This window comes from Pristiophorus japonicus, chromosome 16 (assembly GCF_044704955.1).
Source record: "Pristiophorus japonicus isolate sPriJap1 chromosome 16, sPriJap1.hap1, whole genome shotgun sequence".
NCBI classification, from domain to species: domain Eukaryota; kingdom Metazoa; phylum Chordata; class Chondrichthyes; family Pristiophoridae; genus Pristiophorus; species Pristiophorus japonicus.
In genome coordinates, this window is record NC_091992.1 from 96,058,896 (window position 1) to 96,070,337 (window position 11,442).

An 11,442-nucleotide genomic window follows, 5' to 3' on the forward strand; every position below is an offset into this window, starting at 1 on the left:
TAAGCCATATGCACCCATGTTTTGTTCAATAGTATGTTTGTTTGATAGTAGAAAGGTACAGCACTGTCCCGTAGCTCTTTGAACTTCACCTTGGACCATGATTCGTGAGCGGTGCTGGGACCCCCAATGCTCCAGACCAGCCGTCGCTGTGGAGTTCCCGACGGGTTGAAGGCTGTGAGCATTGTTGCATCTTATCATACTTCTCTTTTCTTCGTAACCTGTATTATTAATGTTTCTTTTCTCTCTGTAAACGGTATTTTATTCTTTACTTCATTTGTCTTGTCTCTTATTTAACATTCATCCAGATCCCAAACCTGGGTCTATTATTATCGATCCAAAACACAGAGATAGGGAGGGGCAAGGCCATGGAGGGAGTGGAAAACAAGAATGACAATTTTATGCCAGGCCCTTCTCCCTTAAACAATAATTCATTGCCATGTGCACCAGGAAGATCCCAGGTTCAAATCCTCATCTGTACTGAATTAGCTGATCCATGCTGGGCAGTAGTCTATAGTTACCCTTACTGCCCCGGGTTAGGGAAGGACAAATCAGCTAGGTTTCCTGCTCTTGTTGTAGCTGCTGAAAACAGGATTAGGCTTGGCTGTGATACCTTCTGTGGTAAAATAACCTGTTGAATCCTTAAGGGCTAATTTTTCTAAATACACACCCTTAACACAGGACCTTGCTCTTCTGGAACATATTCTAGGCATTAGCGGGCATGCTCCCTGTGATACTTCTTCTCGGGTAATCAAGGTATATGGAGATAGAGCAAGAAAGTGGAGTTGAGGTAGAAAATCAGCCATGATCTTATTGAATGGCAGAGCAGGCTCGAGGGGCCGAGTGGCCGGCTCCTGCTCCTATTATGTCCTTATGTTCTACCCTAACCCCTAATGCAATTGTGAGTGTGTTTGCAATAAGACACAACAGAGATTAGAATAAAAACTGAGCTTCTTGTATGTGGTAGCCAATTGAGCTACTGACAAGTCCATTTTCATAGCCTTCCAAAAATATTGAGAGGGTGAATTTCTGCTGGGGTTCTCCTGCTCATCGGGGGGGGGGGGGTGGGTCATTGTAACTTTTGGCAACAGTGCAAAACAGGTGATGTCAGATTGGCCGCCCGTTGCACACTGCTCTTGATTTTCTACTGACTTCAGTGGGAAGGAAAATCAGGAGAGGTGTATCACGGGCGGCCAATCCGACATCATCCGATTTGCACTGTGGACAATTGTTAACATTACCAACATCTATCGTAACTTCACTGGAAGAGCTGCGGAGAGCCCAGACTAATGGCGGAAACAGCTTTTGTGCCAATTGACCTGCCTTTCCGCGTCTACTCCTCCATAGTTACAGCGGACAAGTGGAAGAACCGCCACAATTGTTCAACCCCTGAATATCTAAAGTTGCTTTTACACTGGTGCTTATTTAGGTCAGCACAATGTTCATTAGATAGCTCCCCATATTTCCACTACTAAATCTGACTGCAGTTCAGATTTAGTGGTATAAACCAAGGCAGCCAACTCACAGACACTGGTTTCCTTCAATCCAAACTGAACAAGCATCCAACTAAGTGGTCTAACCCTGTTTTCATGATTGTACTTCCAAAGCCATACATTTTAAAAAAAAGATCGCTTTTAACGGACAGCTACATGTCAATTCTGGTTTGAAGAAAACTATACGATACTGACTTCCTAGCAACATCATTCCCCTCTGTTTATACTTCAGTTCCATATCATTCTTCATCAGGCAATGGGCAGAATTGGAGCTGGCAAATCCCCTGGGACCTTGCAGGGCTCAAGAAAAAAGTGAAACAAGGTCTATTAGGCTTTAAAAAATATATTTCTAATAGCAGCCAATGGCAAGAGAGCCAAGTATGGGCTGTGAGTTGCAAAATTCAAATGTAAATCCACCATTTATCAAGTAAAAAGCTGAGCAGGTATTTGCACCCATAGTGGAGTTCAGAGAGTTAAACACATTTTTAAATTTGGTTGACATTTAACATTGTAACTCAATATATTTTTTTAGCAGTTTGAGTGAATTTTGACTCCCGAAGGAGAATTCACTCTCCAGGTTACAGTAGTATGGAGAAGAAATGGAAATTTGATTTTATGGAAGTCAGTTTCTGGGTTAAAATTCCAGTAGGTCTGGATTACATACAACTTCTGTGTCACCGCTGGCTGCCCTGGGAGGAGAAGGAGTTTAAGGCAATCTCATGAGCATGGAATGAATTAGAGATGTGCTGTATTTTGGGAAAATTCTTAGAAAATTAAACACTGTTGCTTTCACAGATTTTCAGGTAAAGAAATATAGACGCACAATAAATTTAAAATGATAATCTAATATGTTTTGGACAGATTCAAAATAGAATACCCCTTTAAAATATATTGGCCTGGATTTTGCTGTGAGTTGCCAAGCAACGGCTCTCGTCATTCACCTCACCTCCAGTTGCCCAGAGAGTTTTAGCGGGCATGTCAGTGGAGATTTCCTGTCTTCCGGCATCTGTTTGAATTCAGCACCCTCTACAGAGGATCTGTGGTGTCTGTGAACAGGTAAAACAGCAGGGAAGCTGTTCAACCAATCAGATAATCCTCACAGATGGCAAAGCAGGAAGTAAAAAACAGGAAATACAAATTACATTTAAATAATTTTACCGGAAGAAAAATAAAGATTAGGATGTGCACATGGGATTAAGGGAGCAACATTAAATAAAAAAACAGAAAAACTTAAAAGAAAAAAATATATCTTTTCTAAAATCTGCAACATTACTTTTCTTCTAAGGGCATGAGACTCCACATTTGTAAAATAAATTTTTCAGGGCTAGAGAGGTTGTTTAGCAGTAATTGTCACTTATTACACCATTAAAAACTCACTTACTCCTGATTCTACAAGCTCTAACTTTTCCATCTGTCTTTAGAGGGAGAATAGTGGGCAATTAGTCTAAGTTCCCACCATAACATTAATTACTGTGCAGATTCTATCGGCAAAGACTGCAACAGCGCAGCCTATGGAGGAGCCGAGTATCACTGACAGCAAGTTATGGATTTCCACATTTAACTGTGCATGTGCGGAGGCCAGAAGTTGCTGGCAGTTTTACTCTGTAATAACTGCGAGCGCTGACAGCCTTGCTAATATTAATGCAGCAAAATCTGGGCCAGTAATTTATTGTAGACTCTCAAGTGAAATTACCAATGTGTGCATTGATATATTAGTTAATTACTGATGCATTTCTGTCTGTTTTGGTACTCATTGATATGTATATAATGTATGTATGCATGTTGCAGGAACAGTATTGATGAAATGGAAAGGACAAGGTAAGGCAATGAAGAAATTTCTTTTCCCAGAGCCTAATTCACACTGAATTTGTAAAAGGCTTGCTCTCAATTGCAGGGACTATACAAACAAGCTTGTTCTCTTTATTTGGATTTCAATTTAAATTACAAATAGGCACATCTGGCTGCATTACAGCAGAAACCATTTTTCCCCTGAAGTGAATCATCCAAGATGAAACAAGGTTACCACAAACCACAGTGCTCTTAACTTTGTATATGCCTTTCCATCTCTATGCATAGTGCAGCTGGCTGTGCTTCACATTACTTTCAAGATTTAAAATCATTTTTTTGCTCTTGCAAAACAGCGTGGAAGTTGGGGGCATAACAGAGCTGGAATAATTCATTTGTATCAGTTCATGCTGTGCCAGCTGTATAGCACACTCTTGAGTCAGAAGCTTGTGGGTTCAAGTCCCACCCCAGGAACTTGAGCACATAAATCTAGGCTGACACTCCAGGGGGTACTGTCGGAGGTGCTGTCTTTTATGAGACGTTAAACCAAGGCCCCTTCTGCTCACTGAGGTGGACGTAAAAGATCCCATGGCACTATTTTGAAGAAGAGAAGGAGAGTTATCCCCAGTGTCCTGGCCGATATTTATCCCCCAATCAACATAACAAAACTGATAATCTGGTCAATATCACATTGCTGTTTGTGGGAGCTTGCTGTGCGCAAATTGGCTGCCGCATTTCCCTCACAACAGTGACTACACTCCAAAAAGTACTTCGTTGGCTGTAAAGCGCTTTGCGACATCTGGTGGGGATGAAAGGCGCTATATAAATTCAAGTCTTTATTTTTCTTTACAAATGTGATCATCGGAATTTTTAATGGAAAATGATGACACAGAGTGTGACAACAGGAAGTAACATTTTGCAGACAAGTGTGTGCAAACATGATATTTTAATATTTTATAGATAGATACTAAAAATCATTGATTTAGTGTATTTTCATAGAATATGACAGCACAGAAACAGAGGTAGGCCATTTAGCCCATCATGCCATTGAAACAGCTATCTATTTAGTCCCACTCCCCTGCTCTTTCAACATAGCCCTGCTCCTTTTCAAGTATTTATCCAATTCCCTTTTGAAAGTTATTATTGAATCTGCTTCCTCCTCTCTTTCAGGCAGTGCAGGTCATAACCACTCACTGCATTAAGAAAAAAATTCTCCTCATCTCCCTTTGGTTCTTTTGCCAATTATCTTAAATCTGTGTCCTTTGCTTACTGACCCTCATGCTATTATCTCATGAAATAGGTTTTTAAATGCTTCTCATTCTTGACAACCCAACTTCAACATAGATTCCTACTAATAATGCAAGTATTGTGGAAAATAAAACTGCCTCAGGCGGTTAAATATGCACAACAGTTTATAAAATGAGTGAAACCAATAGCAAGGATGTAGCAAACATGAGATCTAATTTATATTCCGTACTCACTAGTTCCCAAACCCAAGTGGGCCACTCTTTTCTCTTCCTATATCAATTTTTTAATAATCAGAAAGTACTAAACAACCATGCCAGCTTATTCCTGAACAGAAACCTTTTGATTAAGGTGTTCATTTTGACTGTGCAAGTAGCAAACTTCAAAGATCTCAGTGACTGACACAGGTCTGTGTGAAACTTAATGCCAGGCTCTCAAATAGGTCACTGTATTAAAAAAAAACACACCACTCTGGAAATGAGCTAATGTATTCGCAGTTTTTACTGTTAACTTTAATCTATCAGCAACAAATTCATTTCATTTCAAAATTGGAGAACTCTTCCAAAGAACATTATTAATTCAAAACTGATGAATTAATTGAAAATGCCAATTAAAAAATGATATGGCCAAGGCTACCTAAGAATAATGGTAATTACTGTTTGATTTGAAGCAAGGAGGGAGAGGGGTTCAGTGAGCTAATTTCCTGGTATTTCCATGCAGCTCGGTCTACAAGAATAATGTAAGCTCTTGGGTTTGAATCCGAGCTCCTGCACTTCCAACCTGTAGCCCTTTGTAGCAATATCATTAACTTCTATTAGGTTGAAGGCGAAGTGCAGAAGGGCTATTACTTTCACTCTCCTGACATGTAGTTCTTATTAGAGGAATGATAATTTATTATATGTTTGAGACAGAGGGATTTTATGAGATTTTTCTGCATGCTCCAACCAACATCTATACTTTGTTACAAGGCTTAGCTATGGAAAGAAAATGAAGGAGAGGGTACAAAAAAGTCAAAAAGCCCATTTGTATTTCAGGCCTTTCCGACCTTTTCTCAGGCTCTGTCTCTTAGTCTAATCATTTCATTAAACTGAATTCAAAATGTAACACTATATAAGGAACACATCTCAGAATAAGATTAGCCTATTTAACTTCTAATAGTTTCAAACACCGTACCTCACTTAATAAAATACAAAGTATAAATACATTTTTTGAGAAGGGTCAGACCTGAAATTTACTTGCCATTTGTGTCCATATATGTATATTTCTGGAGGCGACTACTTATTTTAATATGAATATATGATTCTGTATCATGCATAACCTCTCAAAAGATAATTATATCAAGTATCAAAAACTGTCAGTAGTGTTTGATCCATACTTTTCTGGCCAAAAATCAAATTTAAATTAAAAAATCAGATTTTTAATAATGACTTTTAATTAGTAACCAAAAGGGTGTCATGTATGATGAATCATTCACATCAATAAAGAGTATACTTGAGCACCAACAGATTGATTAAAATGTTAATCTCACAATGGTATTTTACCATATGTATTAAGAATTAGATCTGGCAAATTATACTCCTGACAACAAACCATTTAAATATGTTTGCTGGTATTAGTATGCAAATCACAAGTAATCTTAAACTTTTCACCTTGACTTACTAAAGTGAAGTAATTTTTCACCACAGTTATATGGATACGCTTCCCGTATTACAATTAGGGACGTTTAGAGAGTGAGTTTCAACAAAGAAGTTTCATTTTTAATTAACTATTCGTCCATGCTTTTGAGGAAATTGTAAGTGCTGGTAACATCATCAATGAACCGTATTGGAGGGGTTCTGAAACTTCGCATAGGCAGGTCCTGAATTCACTTTAGTAAATGCAACCATTGACCCAGGAACCTTCCTTCAGCCGTGATGTGTGAATTCAGCTCGTCGTCATCAGCAACTCCCACATGCCCAGTTGTTTTGATAAGAAACTCAGAATTTCCCCTGTCTAAACTAATCATAATCACTTGTAACTGTTGAATTCTACACGGTAAAATGTTCCTGCTCTACTTTTTAAAAGAAAAGTCCAACATATATCTGGTGTTTGCTGTTAAGCTTCTCTAGTTGGGGTGTTTTAAAGTCAAAGGTGCTGCCAAGTTGTCTACTGGAGACAGCAGCTATATAAAACACTGATCGCCCTGTTAAACACCAATGCTGTTACTTTCAAATGACGGAGATTCCATAAAACTAACCTATTCGCCTCTTTTATTTCGCCAATGGGCTTAAGCTGCTGTGTCAGAAATAAAACGAGAGGAATAATCTCACGTTCTAAATTAGCTGTGTTATTTATAGATACATTTAAGCCATTCGACCATTTATGTTTCAAAATATTTCGTGTGAAAGGAAAGAACGAGAGAGAAAGGCCTGTGATAGCCGCTGGTGGGCTTGTGGAACTGAGGTGCAGTATTAAACATGAGCCTTACAGTAAAAAACACATTTTAGTGTGAGTTTCAGCGGGATCCAGTGATGGCACGTTCCACTATTGGAGCTTTATGCTCGTAAGCCAGCCGCTATTCGCTGATATTTTTCTTCGCTGAGCTTGAGTGAAAGGAAACTACTGTGTTAAATGCTATTAAAAAGGTATTATTGCAGTTCCCAAAAAAGTATTTGGAATGGGGGGTGGGGGGGAAGGTTTATATACACCCATACCTCTCCCCCGCCCACCCCCGTCCATCTCTAGCTAGCTATTTAGCTGGTAGTTTCAGCTGTCCCGGCTCAGTGATAATATTTTCAATAAATTCTGTGAAAGCAGTCTGACTCATTTTTGATGCACATACCCAGGTCTTAATGGTCCAAGAATCACAAAGCAATCCAACCAGATACGTACTTCAAGTTGGCACACAATGCGCCACTGGATTGACATTACTGGAGGGGAAAGCTACCCTTTATGTCAACTGAAAAGCCCTATGCATCAGGCAATCTTTTAACACACAAGGGCTTTGGTGCAAAGACAATATAAACCAGGGAAGAGAGGTGATGAGCAACGATACAATTAACCATTGTGCTGTACAAGTTTAATCAAACATTACGCAGTGACAATAAACAATTATTGCATGGAGAATGCCCGCTCGCCAATGTGTATTGCAGCAGTGTGTTGTATTTTAAGTTTATAAAAACACCCTTTACTCTGGGAGATCATTGCTCATGAATGTTTATCAGCAACTTCGGATCAACAAGTGACCGCTAATGATAAACTAGTCTGTGTGCGTGTTGTTTGTGTCTGCTCGGTGTGAAGTGCCCAAGATTCATTTACCTGTACCAACGCAGCCCCTTATCGTAGTGTCTGTCGAAGAAATGCGGCTCAGCCCCCACCGCCCGGACGTCGGGATGGACGCGGACAAATTCGAGCAGAGCCCGGGTGCCTCCCTTCTTCACCCCGATGATGATGGCCTGCGGGAGCTTCCTCACGCCGTCCCCGCCGAAGCTCAGGGTGCTGGGCGGATTCGTCGCCAAAGGTCTGCTGGACGTCACTTGCTGGTTGACGGTCAAGGACTGCAACTGCAGCCTCAGGTCTCGGAAGTACTTTTCGGGGAGCTCGCCGCCCAAGTAGCCCCGCACCTGAAGCTTCTGCAGCAGCCTCTTCCTGCGGACCGCCTGCCACTCGTCAAAGTCTGCGGCCAGGTAGTCGCCTTCCTCTGAGCCGCGGACGGGGCTGGGCATTGTGTGACCAAGATCCGCGAGATAATACAAGAAGTACAAGGACATCAGGAGCGAACAGAGCATGACCACAGTTGTCCGATAGACCTTGGTGGATGGAGCGTCTGAGAAGATTGCGCTAAATGCCATAACGTGTAGCAGTTCCCGGCACAAGAGAATGCCATGCTAGGCTGACATACTCGAATTTAGCCATGTATCAGCTTAAAATAAATATTTTATTGGTGTGTGTGTGTGTGTGTGTGATCCTTTTATGTGCGTGTTTAACATCCAATTGTGAATAAAACAGGATGCCCCGCTTCTTGTTATATCCTCCGAGTTTTACGGCTCCAGTCTTCAGCCGCCCGCCAGTCTACTTGCTGGAGCATGTTTCAGTCGGGTCCACTCTCTCTGTGTGCTGTCACGGCGCATTACTCCTGACTTTGATACATCCCCACTTTGCGCTACAGCCACATGGATACAAATGTAGCAAACTTGCTCAGCAGGGGCGTGTCCCGCGTCAGTCTGTGTATCGCCTGAGTGACCGTCAGCCCAGCCCAATCACGGTCGCCGGCCACCTTCCAATGAGAAGGCGCCTTGGAGCTCTCGTCCTATCAGAGCGCCGCAGGCGGGACCTGGGCATGAAATTGACCCGAGCCGCGCGCGCGGCCCTGAGCGGTGGCAGAAACTGAATGGAGCTGCCGCTGTTTGCTTCTGCTTGCCATCGGTTTGAATCCAATTCATCGAGTCAACTACTTGCAGTTATGCTCCAATATGTTGCAAAATAAAATAATACGCTTTATCTGTAAAATTGGGAGAATGGGAGGGGAGTGGCGTGAATGCAATAGAACCCGAAGCAACGCTGGTGAATTTAAATAGAAGCATTTTACTGGACTGCTGATATAGCAAAGTGGAGGTGTATAAAGCGACGTGCCCGCGATAGCTCGTACTAAACGGAATCCCTGCCTATATTGCAACGAGAAATCCCCACGGACCAGTTCCGCCGAAATGGCATAACTTGGGTTTGGTAACATTGGGTTTGCAAGCTATCTGACCGCCCACCCCCCCCCCCCCCCACCGGATTTGTGGAGTGATGAAGGTGGTTAGAAGCGTTCACCAGATATGTTAACAGCGCTGAGTTTTATGGTGGCAGGAGTTGTTTCCGGAGCCTCTGCTTGCGCTGCGCGATCCACTCTTTCGCTGTCAGGTGATTTCAGCTCCAGTGGTCAAGGTGGCGGTATCAGACTGGGCGCCTCTAAAATTAAAGCTGGGAACTGGTAGGGGTTTGGAGGATGATAACAAAAGTCTTAATTCCGCTCGCGAATGAGCTGCTCTTTCTACCACGAGCCGTCAGATACTGTAAACAGCGGCCGGCACAGGGCGACTTCTTAACTGATCGGAAAACAATTGTGTTATTTTAGAAAAGCAGCTCCTTTACAATTTAATGGATCGCAAAACAATTTCATAGTCGATTGCTCCTCCACCCCGCGGGCCTGTGTCATTGGGCGATAAACTCAGCGTTGTAAAAAATAAAGAGTTGAGGCAAAGTATAGGAGTGGGGGATATTTATAAATATCTTTATCTGAATAAATGCAACCAATTTTATTGGGGGGGGGGGTAAATCGCACTAATTCTTTTCTTTAGAAGTTGTACAGCTGACACAGTTCAAGGGGGATCTCGATTGAGAAAGGGGTAAGTTGAGAAAGTTAATGACAATAAAAACATGTTGAAATATATTATTTTATGATGTCGAATGGGGTTCCCAAATATTATTGCACAAAGTTTAAAAAACATAAATGATGCGGTATCTATTTATATTTTTAGACATAATAGACCCAATGCAGATAGAAGCACTCTAGTGAAACAATTGTTTTCGGAGTGTGGGGACATTTTTGGTGGGGTTGTGTTGAAATGGGCAATGTCCCAATCCGCGGGATGTCCAGCAGCGTGTGGGGTTACTCTAGATTACAAAGTCCACACAAGATCTGTTGCTTTTCAGTGACTTTCTGGTTATGATAGTTCTCACATTTTTTCTCCTAAAGCCCCAGGACACGTTTCGACACACTGTAGCTGTTCCAGAGAACATCATTGTTAAATCAAACACGCAATGAAAGAAGTGAACCAGGCGCGCTGTGAAGATTGCTATCATGGTTTTGTTTGACTGATTATGATTGGGCATGAATTCCCTATTTAAAAAAAATAAATCTAATTAATTTTCTCAACAATATATCACCAAAGTGGGTCTGATAGAATGAGTTATACGCCATTCTCCTTTCTGAACACTGCGTGGTGAGTGGTAGTCTTGTACTATCCTTCATTGTGTGTTTGTATTTGCTTCAAGAGGATCCTCAGAAATGTGTCCCATTTTTAAAACAATATTGAATATAATTTGAAATCTGCCACATCCAGCAAAGGTGGCGATTCTGGCGTGTATTTGTCTGACAACCATCTGGACAATTGAAAGCAAACACGTTTAAGATTGGAGCCCTTCTCTTGAATGTATGCCAGTGTTTGTCCTCCCTCAAACTCCTAAACTTTCCTTGTTTTCGTATTAGCGACAGAGGTTAGGACAACAGCAGTTTTTGGGACAATGGTATAGTCTGGGGAGAAATTATATCACGTGAAAATCAATACAAAACAGCGAAGAATCAGTCTGAAGTGGTTAAACCCCGGCGCCTGGACGTATTACAGATTACCTTTTCATTATTATTAATTCCCAAGTCCGATTGTAAGAAGTTGGGACCCAATAATCTTCCTTCAACCCGATCGTTTCTGGTTCAGTTAGTCTCTGTCCAGTTTTGTTGCATTCTGTCACTTGTTGCGTGTTAACATCTCGATCTCCCACTAAGTTGCATTAATTTAGCCCAGTTTTTGAACAAACTTCATCGTACAGGCCACCAAGGGCGATCACTTTTATTGGAACTTGCCTTGTCCAGAGTTTGATTATTTCTTCACAAGTGAAACAAGGGCGCAACCAAATGTTTCACATCTGCTGCCTTATTTTTGTGTGTGTGTGTTGTTTCTTCCGCTGCTTTCTGGAGGTTAGAATTTGCATGAAAATAACTAAGTCAGTGCTTCAATTTGTCCGCACATCAGTGCCTGAGAAAAGAAGAGTGCCCCAAAAATCAGCGACCTCGGCTCTACCATATGTTCCTGGGCTCACAACAAAAGGGCGCGCCAATGGTTAACAAATCACCTCTGTAGGATTTCTTTTTTTTAAGGACCGAGAGAATGAATTGTGGGAA

At 41.5% G+C, this 11,442-nt stretch overlaps 1 protein-coding gene across 1 annotated transcript in view; it reads right to left on the reverse strand.

Annotated features, from left to right (window-relative positions):
* Positions 1-8,350, reverse strand: part of LOC139227110 (heparan sulfate glucosamine 3-O-sulfotransferase 3A1-like) — a 178,784-nt gene extending 170,434 nt beyond the window's left edge. Inside the window, exon 1 of the mRNA XM_070858177.1 lies at positions 7,818-8,350. Within this exon, the coding sequence (XP_070714278.1) occupies positions 7,818-8,350 (533 nt within the window). The remainder of the gene's footprint in view (positions 1-7,817) is intronic.
* Between the last annotated feature and the right edge of the window lie 3,092 nt (positions 8,351-11,442).